Source organism: Erpetoichthys calabaricus, chromosome 7 (assembly GCF_900747795.2).
Source record: "Erpetoichthys calabaricus chromosome 7, fErpCal1.3, whole genome shotgun sequence".
NCBI lineage: Eukaryota > Metazoa > Chordata > Cladistia > Polypteriformes > Polypteridae > Erpetoichthys > Erpetoichthys calabaricus.
This window is the reverse complement of record NC_041400.2, coordinates 69,942,552-69,958,607: the sequence shown is the minus strand read 5'-3', so window position 1 is coordinate 69,958,607 and position 16,056 is coordinate 69,942,552. Positions and strand designations below refer to the sequence as shown.

At 36.3% G+C, this 16,056-nt stretch overlaps 1 protein-coding gene across 1 annotated transcript in view; it reads left to right on the top strand.

Moving 5' to 3' along the window:
* erap1b (endoplasmic reticulum aminopeptidase 1b) overlaps nucleotides 1-16,056 on the top strand; it is a 114,453-nt gene that overhangs the window by 78,112 nt on the left and 20,285 nt on the right. The window contains exons 13-14 of the mRNA XM_051929618.1: nucleotides 3,606-3,789; nucleotides 14,971-15,127. Of these exons, the coding sequence (XP_051785578.1) occupies nucleotides 3,606-3,789; nucleotides 14,971-15,127 (341 nt within the window). The remainder of the gene's footprint in view (nucleotides 1-3,605; nucleotides 3,790-14,970; nucleotides 15,128-16,056) is intronic.

Genomic DNA, 16,056 nt, shown 5'->3' with positions numbered 1-16,056 from the left:
CCATCTGCCGGATTTATTTCAAGGACCTCACCACGAGAGACCCCGGGGTAGGACTTAATCATCCACCACATACACGAGGATTCACGGTGAGGCTGTTCCATTTTTTCCGGGGAGAATCAAACATCGCAATTTCACTAATTCAGTCATCCGCTTTCAGGACAGTTTCTTTATTACCGGACTCACGTTCTCATTCATTTTCAGTTTATCATTCATTGTTGTTATTCGTGTTGTGTGTTTATTTGTTACAGGGACCAAGGGAGGGTTTTTGTTGTATATATATATATATTTGGTGGTGTCTTGTTATTGCTGGGGTGGAGCAATATTTATATTTATATGTTTCTATTTTTGTATTTCATTTCACTTAATACATATAATCTGTTTAATTTTACATCCTGTTTTTGTGTGCTCATATTTTTCACCGTCGATTGTGGGGGGGGGGAATTTAATTGGTAAGAAGTACGGCTTGATAGTTAGATTATTTCTCAGTAAATTATCCAGGCCACTGGTCTTGAAGGTGTAGCTGCCGGCTGGGTAAAAGGGGTCGGCCGTTACAAATTGATATTGAAATTGTTGTCAAATTACTTAAATTAAATTAATTAAATTAAATTTTACATCATTTATATACAAATTTGGCGAAATAACTCTTTTCAGTGACTTGGCGATATTGGCTTAGTGGATAGAGTGTTGGGCTTTTCTAAGAAAGACTGAAGGTTCAATTCCCCAATAGACAAAAGCATATTACTTCACACGTGTAACGTTTCACCATGGTTAGGATTTTCTGAAATGAGAAATGAACATAAATGAATGTTACTTTCACTTTAAGATCATAGATTCAATTCCACTCTGCCACTATTGTCATTTCTGTCATATCACCTTCCCACCCAAGTCAAAGCTTTTGTAACGTGCCTAGGACTGTGTGGCATTAGGGTGCCTAAAAAATATGTGACTCGATTTTATTCAAAAATGCACTAAAATATATATATTTCATATTTTTTTTTCTTGTACTAAGATTTTGCTAGTCATATGTGACTAAAAATAAATCATGGGGCACCCATAAAAATTATTAATTCAATTCAATTAAAATGCATTGATTGGTTTAATTGAAATTTATAACCGGTAAATGACACATCACATAAAACTTGATTAAAGTATGTAGGATAATCATTGTTTTTAGTCACATATGACCAACAAAATGCTAGTACAAGGAAAAAAAAATTTTTTTTTACTTTTTAGTGCATGTTTGAATATGCGTGTCACTTAAAAATCTTTTTTAATGTGTATGTATTATTGTTTAGTCTTGCGTTTGTTTATTGTTTCAACCTGGTCCATTCACCATTAGTTAGCAAAATCTGCTGTGTTCTTTTGTTAAAATATTTTTGAATTTTGGACTTCCTGGTTTAAGAATTTTTTTTTAGTTTTGAAATTGAGCATTGCCTTTTATTCTCAAGATTTGGATTTTGTATATTGGTTTGGAAATTACACCACTTTGCTTAATTTTGTTGTTAATTTATATATTTAGGTTTACTTCATTCTTTTTATTTTCATTTTTCTTGATTTTTGTTTATTAGTTTCAAAATTTGCTTTGTTATTTAACAGATTTTCTGTTTGTTTTCTGATCTATTTTAATAGTTCTTAATTTGTTCCTGTGGAGTTCTTTATTCAGTTCATTCATTTTTGAATGATTGCATTTTTTTGTAAATTTGTTTTTTTAAATGCATTTTAGGAAATTATTTTCATTTTGCTCTCTTTTGATTCATGACCTTTCCTTTCCTAGACAAATCACAACAATATCATGATAAGTATAAAAGCTATTAAGAAAGGATTTTGACACAATAGTGATACATATGAAATGAAGTTAAGAAAGTTAAATTCTACTGTCCTACATAGTATATGTGCATCACCTTTAATCCTTTATAATATTGTAATGGTCTAATGCTGCATTCCATTTACTTTGGAAGTTAGATGTAAGTGCTGGGAATGATGTCACACCTGAGATGACTATGTTCTAGTAAAACATTCAGGAAACCAATATCGATGTGTCCAGGAAAACCTTTGTTGCTACATCTGAATAAATAGCAGTTGATAACAATGCATTCATTGTATGGTATTTTGCACATCCAAACATCACAGCAATGTGTTCATGTATAATGTATAGACAGTATTGTGTGCGACTGCTTTAATTAGACACAAATAGACAGAAGTGGTGTAATAAAACAGTATAATACTACAGTTTTCAGTAAAGCTCACAGTGTACATAGTCTTTTTGGATTAATGTCATGATCTGAAAGTCGGATAAACTCAGCCCCAACTTTCTGAGTTAAAGATCTGACTTAAGGGGGCATTCCAGATGAAAATTCCAACTGCCCACTTCAAATGGAATAAAGAAGCACATAGTGATCAGTTGGAGTCAGGTACGTGCAGTGTTCACTGCAAGGCACAGAATTTGCACAGAGTGAAGTCATCCAACTGATTAACAGCAAAACCACTGGGATAATCCCATCTGTTGCACAGCTTTCTATGGAACACAGATAAAATGCTATAAATACATATGTTGCAATTACCTGGAGTCTGGCATTTTCAGTGGCAGGAGGAGAAAGTAAGGTACGGTCTGTTTTTGGGAAGACCTCAGGTAGATAACAAGAGTTGCATCAAGAAGAAGCTGCACAGCTGATTAAAGTTAGGAGAGATGGTGGGGCTGTGGAGCTGTCTTGGAGGTATGATGTAAGGAGTCCAGATTATGTACTTGTAGGAGAGCGTATCACAAAGAGTGGGTTTAGGACGGCAGATGCATGACACAGTTTGACCTGCAATGGCTTGGGATCATCATTATTACTTATGAAGGGGAGAAGAGATTGAGATGAGTCACAACTTATCCTCGTGTTTAGGAATGCATTTGTTTCTTTGGTGGCATTCCCGATCATAACAGTGAGGAAGTTTGTGAAGTGAAACAATAAATACACCTGTTTGCCTGAGGGCTTAAACCTTCTCATCCTGCATGGTGCCACTCTTTATCTGTGCCATCTCAGTCACCATTACAATACTAACTAACAACACTCCTCATGTGGTTTTACTGAGCTTCAGCACCTCGTTGCATGTGCATTTTAAAACCTCCTTTATTACCCCCTGCAGCTTTTAAAGTTTTATGTGTTTCTAAAACATCTTCTGAAAATTAGTATGAAAAATTAAAGATCCCAACCCAAGTTTAAGAAATACCAATATCAAAGTAGAAATTGCCCAAAGAGAAAACATACATCTCAAGGTGTAATGTAAAGTTATGCTAACTCCTTTTTTTTCGTGTGTATAGTGTGGAGAATTGCATTATATTCTGTTTTAATAAATTAAGTCTTATGTGAAACTGTCTTATTGGTGTTCTAATAATCTACAAGAAATATATAATTCTGAAGTAGTTTTATATACTGTAATGTTACTAATTAGACTAATTTGTTAAATATTGTGTCTGAATAAAATAAGCAAATTAGGTATTAAACCAAAACATAGCTCATTGTTTTAGGGACGGTCCTAGTGCAGTATAAATTATATATAGGCAAAACATACTCTACTAATTTTAATTATGTATATCTTTGTGCTCTATTTATTTTCTCCAGATGTCCTTTTTCTCCCTGAGGCGGTAGAATGGGTTAAGTTTAATGCTGGAATGAATGGCTATTACATTGTTCACTATGAAGGAACAGGCTGGGATGGCTTGGTCAAGTTACTGAAAAAGAACCATACAACTCTGAGCAGTAATGACCGAGCTAGCCTTATTAACAATGCTTTCCAGCTAGTCAGGTAAGCAAGAAGCACTTGTTTGCGAAGTATAGTGTTTACAAAAATGTAATAGTCTAATAGTCATTTTAAAAGTCTAATTGTCATTTTTCTTTAAAATAAATACAGTAAAAAACCTGTTAGTAGAAAACATAAATACAACAAGCTGTAGTGACCATTTCTGTTACTGTGGTGTGCTTTTCTTTGGAAAACAGTTTGTTTTCAAAAACATTTTAAAACACTTAGCTACATATTGGAAAGCTCCAGAAGTCACTGCTAAGGTGGACCATTTGTACGCAATTAGGAGTTACTAGTGTAGCCACTTATGCATGAAGCAGGATGCCACCATATTTCAAAGTTTTTTGTGTATTTTGGAATAAACCCATAAGTCAATTAAAAGCAATAATGGTATTTTATACCTAAGGGTGTCTTCTTTCAAATAAAAATGTTTCTGTGATATCTGCTCTCTTCATTATTAAAATTTTTGATTTGCACACATATATATACTGAGGCAAGCAGTGTGTCACAGCTGAGTGAGTCTAGTTTTATCAAAGATCTCGCCAACATTGAGCCACACAGAGTGAAAGACTCATTATAATTGGATAGCTGAGTTTCACACATTTCCAGTGATGTGTAGTTGTCTATGATTGGTCATTTGTACTACATGTCACAGCCATGCGTAAAAGGCACAAAATAAATTGCTTGTGTGACAACTTATCTTTATGTACCATTATTCACATAGCTTGAGTCAGATTATGATTACTGTTTTGACTCTACTGAGAATGACGCATTTTCTGAAGGACCTGATTCTAGGTTGATTTGTAAGTACAGCTTAGTATAACTTTGAAGCGTCCAGAGTTCAAATGTCATGTGTTCGATTGCCATACCTGGACGTTGTCTGCTGCATGTTTGCCCTATTTTAGTTTTCTGAGCAATGCTCTTTCAATTTCAACTTACAGTATCTGCAGTGTTTCTTAGTGTATTGGTTTGAACTGTTGCAGTGTACTAGCGCCTCTCAGAAGTTTGACGTGAGAACCCATACACATTGAATGTCACTGTATAACACCACTTACATCACTGGATCACGAACACATAAGTCTTTACAGCTTATGATTTATTCATGGTATAATCCACCTTACTACCCATATCAAAGGGATCGACAATGCTGTGCAATATTTTTTTATCCTGTTACTAATCACAAGAAGAACAGGCAAAGTTCACAGAAATGGCACACTGGAGCATAAACAAAACTTTGTTCTAAGTGTTCTAGGGTAAAGATAGCACTACTACAGCCCTACCATGCTGCTTAATAATAAAAGTTTTATATAGCAGCTTTATAAAACCCAAGGTCGCTACACGTACCATTAAAAACCACAATAAAGAATAATAACATCTACCCAGAATACAGTTAAACAAAATCTGCCGAAAGATATAAACAAAGAAGTTGGTAACCTGTGTAACCGATAGAGAACAGAACAGTTCTCAGTACACGTCATTAAATTTAATTTTGATTTTCCAAATCCAATAACAGTAATATATGTGTGCATGGGGTCTTTTTCTTTTTCATAATCTAAGTCCACCATTTTTAGCTTTAAGTACTTAACAGGAATTCAAACTACATGTAACTTATGTAGACCGCTACAGTGTATCAGCTTAGAGTAGTCAATTAACCTAGCATTCATGTCTTTCCTTTGGTAAGAAATCAGATTTCAAGAATGTGTAAACTTCACACAGTGACGACGCAGGAAATCGAACCCATGATTACTGGGCTGTAAGGTAGAAGCTCAGTTTACTAACTTTACTATCCTTTAAGAAACAGACAATTCAACACTTCCTTCTGATGTCCCTGACTAAATACTTACACTCTTTAATTTGCAGTTTCTGCACAGAATACATTTATTTATCTGTCTGTTGATCGATTGAATTATTTGTCCTTTGAGTATGTATCTTTGTTTCTGCTGCTGTATGCATCTAAATTTCCCTTTGGTGTTGGTGTTAATAAAGTTTATTTATTCTAATATGCAAATTATTCCAGCACCATAATTAGGTTTTAATTTTATTTAAGTATTTGGTTAGCTGATTTGTTGTGTATCATTATTGAAGATAAAAATACCCATGGCAATATATCAATTGTATAATATATTATTAATTTTACTGGACTGCTAAAAATGAATTGATTCAGTCTTGAGGCCAGGATGGAATGTTTCAATGTAACCAAGGACACTGTGGACAGACAGACCTGTAGGTTCCAGGAGAGAAGTTAAGTTGGTTGGCTAGAGTTCACCGGAATTGTATGGAAATGGGTGGCACACGGTCACTAATTGAGTGTTTTGAATATTCTGAGAAAGTATAAAAGAAAACTGTGAGTCCTAAAACATACTTAATATTCATTTAATCAGAGAACTAAATTAAACAATTATCTTAAGTAAAGTAAAAAATAGATTATTTCCAAAAAATAATGAAAAGGCTAATTATTCAAAAATGAAAATTAAGAATAAACCAAGCCATTCAAAAAAGTAATAAAGAAGCACAAATGCAAAGAATTACAAAAGTCTAAAGTACCAGAATGTTAGAAACTACAAAAGGACAAAATGCAAAAAAATCTAGGATTATAATGTGCTGTAATACAAAAAGGCTAAGGATTGCAAAAGGCTGAACTACTTTACACCAAGAATTTCATAAGTCTGAAATACAAATGTGCCAAGACGTACAAAAGTGCAAAATACAAAAAATGCCAAAATATACAATAGCCAGGAATTACAAAGGTCAAAATATAAGAGGCCAACATATTTTAATTGCACTAAGTCTTGAATCAGCCAAGGATGACAATGGTTGTTTTTTGATATCTTTGGAGACTTCAATATCGTCCAGCCATCCCTGTTAAGATAGCTGTTGTTTGTTAGAATATTTATTTTTTTATTGTGCATCCCCTCTTGGCACTTTATCCATCTGTCTGTAGCTGTCTGTTTATGAATGACATTGGCACTTAGTAAGCAGCATTATGAGCTCGCATTCTGTCAATGAAATAAGCAACTTCAGTGCCAGCTGCAGGAAAGCACATGAACAGTGGCATGATCCTAGTGTGCCTATGTCAAGCATCCTTCTAAGTATATTGAGCTACTTAAAAGATCAATTAAATGTGTAAAACTCACTGGGTTGGCACTGGCAAACAAATTGAAGGAAGTTGCAAAATGATTAACAGAATACTTAATGAAAAACAATTATAGAAATACAAAAGATATAGAAATGACTGGTTAATGTACAACATTTCATTAAATGAAACAAGAAGACAGTTTACAAAAGATTAAAAAAAAAAGCTAACAACAACAACATTTATTTATATAGCACATTTTCATACAAAAAGTAGCTCAAAGTGCTTTACATAATGAAGAAAAGAAAAATAAAAGATAAAATAAGAAATGAGGCCTAAAATAAGGCCTAGCATGGACCCCAGCAAAACCATGATACTATGAAAGCTGAGGAAATGGTTGCCCTTCTACGGGTAGGTCAAGTATATAACAGGGGTTAACATATCATGCTTGACTTGAAGGAGAAGGAATCTGGTAGCTGGAGAGTTGCATTGAAGACCTGATACAGTAGTGACAACTGAACGTTTGAATGCAAAACCTTTAGGAGTTACAAGAGAGGTCAATTTGAGTCTGGAGTAAAGAGAAAGGTTGAGGTGAAGGGTTGCTTGTGGGAAGAAGTAAGGCCATGGTTTTAAAATACAGGGGGTGAGAGCATGGTGTCAGGAGAAAGATGGACTGGTGGATGATCAGTGTTACATAGTACAAAGTGGTTTAAGACCAATTTAGAACAAGAGGGGCAAGAATATTTTTGTTTCATTCTGTTTCCTTTGTATTTTGTGTGTCTTCTTATGTCTCTCACTTCTGTAATTTGTAACAGAAATGTGTCATTTTGTATACTTTTTGACTCTTAGAAGTCGTTCTAGGAATCCTATCCTGTTACAAAAACTTATATTTTATTCATGCTTTCTGAATACTGTAAAGAATTGTGAGAAATAAGGTTATAAATCTGACTTTTCATATTAACATGGCCTTTAGATCTGATGCATGTGACGGCACAGGTCTTGCTCCCAATAAATAGTGCAGTGCATCAAAACGTTTTCAATAAATAAATAATCCATAAAAACACGAGAAATGGATAGAGGTTAAAAATTCAACAAATATTCCCATTAAAATGAGGTTAAAAAAAACAGGCTAGAAGCAATCCCTTTTTAAAAAATCCGTTGCCTTCTCCTTTTAACTGGTGGCTCCCCTGCTTCTCCCATGCGGGCCTTGCAACAGGGGAGTCGCCCTGTCTGCAGGTGCAGCTGACCTTCAGCTGGTCTGGCAGCCTTCCGTCACCTGGCTACGTACAGGCTCCCTCGCCAGACCAAGACTCGAGTCCCCAACAACCAGGGCGCTCATGCTGGGGCTGACCCTCCCAAACATCTTCGGTCTCAGCTGCCTTCCTCGGAGAGCTATCCATAATCCTGGCCACTCCTGCTCCTCTGAAATGCTCAGCAGGAGCGACCCAATCCATCTCCCCCGCGTGTCGACCGAACACTCTTCCAGGGCTCTCTTCCCAGCTGCCTGCATTCACTCATTGCCTCCTGCCTTCTTCCCTCCTCAACCTCCGTTGGTTTTCTCTTTTTTTTTTTCCTCCCCTTCTGCACTCACGCTTCTCCTGGCACGTGGCATAGGTGTGGCGATTAGTAGCTCCCAGCATCAATTATGGCCTTGGGCAACCCTGCACCTGTGCACCTAAGTAAGTGTGGAAACGTGCGCGCCACATCATGCCTAGGAACTGCTCCTGCCATACTACCACTCCCCCTCCTTAAACTGCGAATCCGGGAATTTTTTATTTAAAATCTGGCCATCCATTCGGAGCCACGGACCTGCTATATCACAGTGTATTTTATCTTTCTTAAATATACCCGGTTCTATTCAATAAGGGCGCGCACAAAAAGGCGACCTTCAAAAGGGCAACCTCAATTGGGCGCGGAGAATAAAAGTGCACATAAATAAAAGCGATCTTCAAAAGGGCGACCTCAATTGAGCGCCGAATAAAGGCGCGCGTAAATAAAGGCGAGCTTCAAAAGGACGACCTCAATTGAGCGCCGAATAAATGCGTGCACAAATAAAGGAGCGCTTCAAAAGGATGACCTTCGGAGCGAATTAAATTAATTGTCCTTGATTATGCTAATAGACCGCATCTCGAATATCTACGTGGCATTGCACGTAATCTACAGCTTCAAGTGTAACTTGCTTTCACCTTTTTATACATTCAGTCATTGCTTTAATCTAATTTTCTGTAATTCTGAAAACAACGAAATATGTTCAGTCATTGCCTTAATCGAATTTTCTGTAATTTTGAAAACAACGAAATATAGAGAGCTTTAGAAGTAGTTCGTTAGAAGTAGTTCGTTAGAAGTTCATGCATTAATTAATTGGATGTTTTAATATTCTTGCTTTCACCTTTTTATACATTCAGTCATTGCCTTTATCTAATAAATTTTCTGTAATTTTGTTGCGTTTGCCTTTATTCGCTGCGCCCAATTGACGTCACCCTTTTGAAGCACTCCTTTATTTATGCGCGCAGTTATTCGGCGCTCAATTGAGGTCATCCTTTTGAAGCGCTCCTTTATTTGCGCGCGCATTTATTCGGCGCTCAATTGAGGTCGTCCTTTTGAAGCTCACCTTTATTTGCGCGTGCTTTTATTCGGCGCTCAACTGAGGTCGCCCTTTTGAAGATCGCTTTTATTTATGTGCGCTTTTATTCGCCGCGCCCAATTGAGGTCGCCCTTTTGAAGGTCGCCTTTATGTGCGCGCCCTCATTGACGGATACCAATATACCCCTAAAAATCCATTATTGTTTTTGTCATTTATCTGAAAATATAATCTTAATTTTTTCTGCTCTCAAGCATTTTATTACATCAATTTTTATGTCACTAAATTATCCTGCAATTAATTGGTAATAACATGTCCATTGTGAAACAATGCATTCCTGGGATAACAATTGATTTTAAAAATTGTAAAAGCAAACAGAAATAAATTAAAGGCCAAACAATGAGCTAGTCCATTAATAGTGTTTATCTAAAGGAAAATTTAATGTAAAGTTAATATGATCTGGACTTAGTTTTAACTTTTCACAGCCATTTATTTGGCTTCTAAAAATAATGGAAAAGTAATTTTGGGATTTTTAGAGGTCGAGGAATGTAATGGTCAGATTGTTTTTTAATTTAGGAAATATTTTAAGATTTTTTTTTAATATATCTTCCTGCGGAGACACTTCATTTTATTATATGTACTGCCATTTTCGATCCATCTTCTGATTCCATGTTCATTTTAAGATGCTGAATCCCTGTGCACTCAGTGCAAAAATCTGGATCCATCAGTGCAGAATACCAAGATGAGAACAGTTACAGTATACCTTTCAAATTAGCATTTTAGAATTTAAACATGGAAGCAAAGACAACAAATTTATCAACTTACTTCGGACATTCACCTCACCATATTCAATCAAATCATGTCCTTGGCTGAGGGGAATCAGGCAGTTTGAGAAACACAAGGAGTTAGCAATTAAATTAATACTATGAGCACTGAAAAGAATTAAACAAAATAGCATTTATTTGAAGTCAAGTGTTGAGGGCTCATTTTAAAAATCCTGTGCCTGCCCCTATTCGTACTAATGATCAGGAGTTTTCGGTATTGATTGACTCAGGGACAAGCAATAACTTTGTAGCACCCTGCGAGTGAATAAAACACGCCAGACAATGTTTTCTCAATGTAGGCAAAAAATTACTGAACTTTATCATTGAACGTGCTTAAACTATATACATAACTTTTGCATCTACACTCATTTCACCACCTCCTCCAACACTGCAGTGCATGTGAATTGTGTCCTTACAGAGGCACAGTGCCTCCAGCCATTACACAGGCCCCTCAAGAATTCACATACACGTGCAATGTTAACCTGGTAGGGGCACGCATCATGTGCCCAGTCTGAGTGCGGGTAGGCAGGGTTGTGAACTGACTTGAAGAACTAACTTCTGCATACCCATTAGGTACAGGTGTGTTAGGAGAAGCAGGGGCAAGGTCACCAAGATGGGCTGGAAAAGAGTCAAAAACCTGAGAGGAATCCATATGCCCATGCTTGAGGTGATCCACTGAAACCGTGTGTAGTTTGTCACCGATCTCAACCACAAATGTTTTGTATCTGCGTTCCAGGACACAGAAAGGGCCGTCATAAGGTGGTTTCAGTGGGCCACAATGTGCTTCTTGCCAGACAAACATGAACTTTGTTGATTGCAAGTGGCATGGGAACCAAGAGTAAGGAGAGCTGCGTTGATGCTGTGCCTGGGAGCAGAGATTGGTATTGGGATGCAGTCCAGGGGACAGAACTCTGACGGATAAAATCCCTGGGCACATGTAAGTATTACTAAACACCAGTTCAGTGGACGAGACCTGCAGATCTTCTTTTGGAGCTGTACATAGCCCCAACACCACCCAGCTGTTGTTGGCAAGTGAGGACTGAGTTTAGCGACCCGTGAAATCGCTCACAAAGGCCGTTAGCTTAAGGGTGGTAGGTAGTGGTATGGTGCAGTTTTGCCCCAATGTCCTGTGCAGTTGTAGGCCTGAGCTTTAAATATACAAGGAGGGTGGCATTTCTTCACGTTCTTGTCAACTTGGGCATGGTAAAAACACAGGTCAGTTGTCGAGATCATTACAGGAGGAGAAAGAACAGTGCAAGCTACAGGCTTGCTAACGGGACTGACGAGGGTTGCAGGAGAAAGGTGGCTCTGCAAAGCAGAGTGCCGGCTGTCGACCATCTTGGACACAACAGACACATTGGCCAGGGCAGTGCGCACATGTTCCTGCACCAGTTGCAGAAACAGTTCTCTAAATATAAAATAGGGCTTATGACTGCCTAGTAAAGCTAACATATGGTCCATCAACACGGAAGGTTTCATGTCTCTGAGGCCTGGCAATGAGTCTGTATGTCTTAAAGGTATGCTTTTAAGGTTACATACTTATTCATGTCCCAAGGATTTTCAAGCACTCTTACCACCCTGGACGCTGTGGAGTTGCTGAGAGCTGCAATGGTGTAGTAGTACTTCGTGTCATCTGCCAAATGTCCCGCAATGCGAATTAAGCCTCCGCTTAGGCAAACACAACGTGGCTTGCTGTTCCAAAAACTATGGTAACTTTAACGCCACTGCGTTAGCAGACATGTCTAACGTAACTCTGGAATTGTTCCAGAGCGTCGGTGTCACCGCTGTAGTGCCCTGCAAGGGAAGAAAACATGCCAGACAATGTTTTCTCGATACAGGCAAAAAACTACTGACTTTATTATCAAACATGCTTAAACTATATACATAACTGTTGCCTCTCCACCCATCACCCCGCCTCCTCCCACACTGTAGTGCATGTGAACTGTGTCCTTACAAAGGCACAGAGCCTCCAGCCACTACAATTTCATCAGTACAGCTTTACTAGAGGTGTTAAGCATCCCTCTAGTTCAGTTAAAAGTAAAGCCTTGGGTTGCTTCGATAGATAGCAGTCTTATTGGGAGTAGGTTTTTGAAAAAATAATTCTGCAGATCACTGGATTTGCATAAGGAGACCATGATACTTTCTGTTATCCAATTACCCATTCTTCAAATCTTCGTAGAGTTTCCGTGGTTAGAAGTCAATCAGTGGAGCCAGTATTGTCAGTAAAATTGTTTAAAACAAACCACTCTTTTATTACCCCACTGTAACTGTGAACACATATTACAGAGTGATTATAGCAACTTTCAAGATGTATTTAACAAACAAAAATCAATGGTGCTACCTCCCCATAGAGAATATGATTGTCCCATTGACTATCTATCTCTAACAAAAGGAAAAATATATGCCCTGTTAAAACCAGAAAATGAAGCAATTAAATTCTGCATACAAGAAAATGTACAGAACAGGTTTATTGTGCCATCCAGTTGTCCTAATATCTCTGTTTTTATCTTTGAGGAGAAATACAGTATGATTGTAGATTGCATTTATACATTGATTACACTGAGTAAAATAAGAATACAAAACAATTATCTAATTTCTCTTGTATCTTACAAATCAAGTCACAAAATCTAGCATTTTTCTTGAAATTAGATTTACAAAGAGCAAAAACTTTAATCTGCATCAGAGAGGGAGATGAATGTGAAACAGAATTTAATACTGCTAAAGGATTTTATGAATACCAGGTAGTGCCCTGTAAATTGACTAATGCAGTGATATATTTTGTGACATTTTGGGTATGTTTGTCCTGGTTTATATTGACGATACATTTTTTTTCAGACCCATGTTCTACATGTTAGTGTATTGCTGCAACATTTAAGAAGCAATCATCTTTTTATTAAATTAGAAAAAAATTACAAAATTAGAAATGCAATGATAAAAGTTTTACTTTTGAGGTATGAGATCACACTCACAGGGTTATAGATGGATCCTATGCAGGTCACAGGTATTCCCTCAGAAACCCTCAGAAATTGTTAAAAACCTCAAAGTTTTTTGAGGTTTGCCAACTATTATAGACACTTTATCAAAAACCTTAGCATGATCATCTCCTCCCATCACTTCATTAACTAAAAAGTCTCATAAAAATTCTTATAGACTTACAGAAGCTCAAGTAATATTTGAGATATTAAAGTAATTTTTTACAACGCCCAAGTACTAAGATATTCTCATACATCCCTGCAGTTCCGTGCAATTCATTCTTGAAGTTGGCCCATACAGTTTAAAGGTGACCATGATCTTTTCTTGGTATTTCCAGATAATAAGAAAACACATCCTTGTGCATTCATTTTGAAAAAAAATATTTTAGTAAAATGTTTACTTTTTTGGTGAAATTAAGACATTGGTAATTGAGAATTACTGGTGATTAAATTGGCATTAGGAGAGCAGAAACATTAGTTGAAAGAACCCTATTAACAGTTACTCTGACTATTTCAAAACAGGTGGAACATATTTTTGGTGGAAGAGGATGAGACATGAGGCATACGATTTTTTTTTTCACCCTTTGAAGTGTGTTATAAGGAAAAAAGCTTACCAGGCGCACCCTCTCAAGTTACTTTAGGCTATTTCATCCTTTAGTTGCCTTTGGAGGCAATATCAATGGATTTTCTGCAAGACTTGCCAATAACCAAATAGAAAGAATTAATCAGGTGTTACAAATTTTTCTTTGACATAATATTGATTCATGCCTGTCTAACTGTGTGGAACTTTTGCCTATTGCAGAATTTACACAATATGTGCTCTATAATTCAATGCATAAAATTTCCACTTTGAATGTCTGTATGGGTTCCAGGCATGTTTGTTCAACATTCCTAACCTAACTTCTTTGGTTCAGAGTGTGTCAGAATACCTATAAAGACTTAAATTGGTTTGGGAGCAAGTTAGAGAGAACTTAAAGATGGTGGAAACAGCAGTACAGTTGACAAATTAGTTTAAGCATAAAATACAAAAATAATGTTTGCAAATGACCAGCATAATGGCATAGTGGTCATACAGAGAGATAGGCAGATTGGTTGAGCAATCAACCTGACAATTCCAGAGTCCTCTGTTCAGTTCCCAGTCTGATCACTGTCTATGTGAATTTTGCATATTCTAGTCACATCTGTATGTTTCTTCTTAGGATTGGAAGGAAGTTTATGTTAGATTAGTGACTATGAATTGGTCCTATAATAGTAAATGAAGGTGTGGGTCTAAGTGTAAATAGCAGAATGCTAACATTTCATCAAGGCTTGGTTCCAGCCTTGTGTTTCATACTGCCATGATAAGCAGCTGGCACACCATCTCTCTTAAATGTTAAATGGACTAAATATTAGACAGATGAATAAATAAATGTTTGTAAATCACATGATACAGAGAACTATGATGGAAATAACAGAAGAGAAAACAGGAAAAAACACAAATTAGAATGTTGTAAGATATATTTTTCATTCTTTAATGTTTTTTTTACCCTTTTAATTCAATTTAAGGTTGTGAGATGAAGCAATGTATCCTGGCAGCATATGACATAAGACTGAAATTTATTTAGCTGGAATGCTAGTTTATTTACTAGGTGCACTTACATAAGTGTTTTGGGAAAATGATGAACAGATATTATCTGCTTTGATAACTTAAAATCAAAATCTGAAACTCATTGTATATTTGTGTCATTTGTTTTCAAGCATTGGCAAACTACCTTTAGAAAAAGCTTTGGACTTGACTCTTTACCTAAGAAATGAGAGAGAAATAATGCCAGTCTTCCAGGGGTTGAATGAGTTGATCCCAATTTACAAGTTGATGGAAAAAAGAAATATGACAGATGTGGAAAATTTAATGAAAGTAAGTATTTATTCTTCAGAGTAAATTGTTACTTTGCATACTTGATGTTCTGCACTCCATACTGTAGAAGTTATGAATTTTACATATGGTAAAATGGTAACACCAAATATACCCACCAGAATCAATTGAAAGTATATCAATTTACAATTTTTCATTTTTGTTACTGTTTAGGTGTATGGCCAAATGAATGGTTACAGCAATTATGAGGCATTCTTCTGTTGTTTCACTTAGACTAAATAAATGTTTAGTCTGCCACATGTATAATGGGAAGCATTTTCTATTTTGCTTTCCCAGTAAATTTTCATGTACACAAGTTATAACTTGATTTTAATATTTTTTTACTTTTTATGTACAAATACAATTGAAATCAATTCTTTTGGCTTCATAAACAGCTTACTATACTGACATCAGCACATCGCCTATTAAGATTGTTGTCATTGAAATGACAGCTCAGAAGATTTTTCCCCTATTGCCTTTAAAAAGTTTGAGGACTTTTACTGCTATGCCTCGTTTTGTTGCATCTATCTTCAAGTAAAATTATTTTGAGCTAGAATGGTAAAAAATACTGGATGACCAGTATCAGCTGAGCTTGATGCATCTCCTACCAAATTTGATTACTTTGCTGTGCAGCTGGAACCAGCATGCTAAGAAACTAAGTAGAAATTGAGAGAAAAGCAAGCAATGTGTGCAGTGTTGGAAAATAATCAACATCATTTGGAGGTGCTTCTTATGTATATACAGTATATATATATATATATATATATATATATATATATATATATATATATATATATATATATATATATACATATATATATATACATATATATATATATATACATACAGTCATCCCTCACCTATCGCGGGGGTTACGTTCCAGAGCCCCCCGCGATAGGTGAAAATCCGCGAAGTAGCGACCTATATTTATT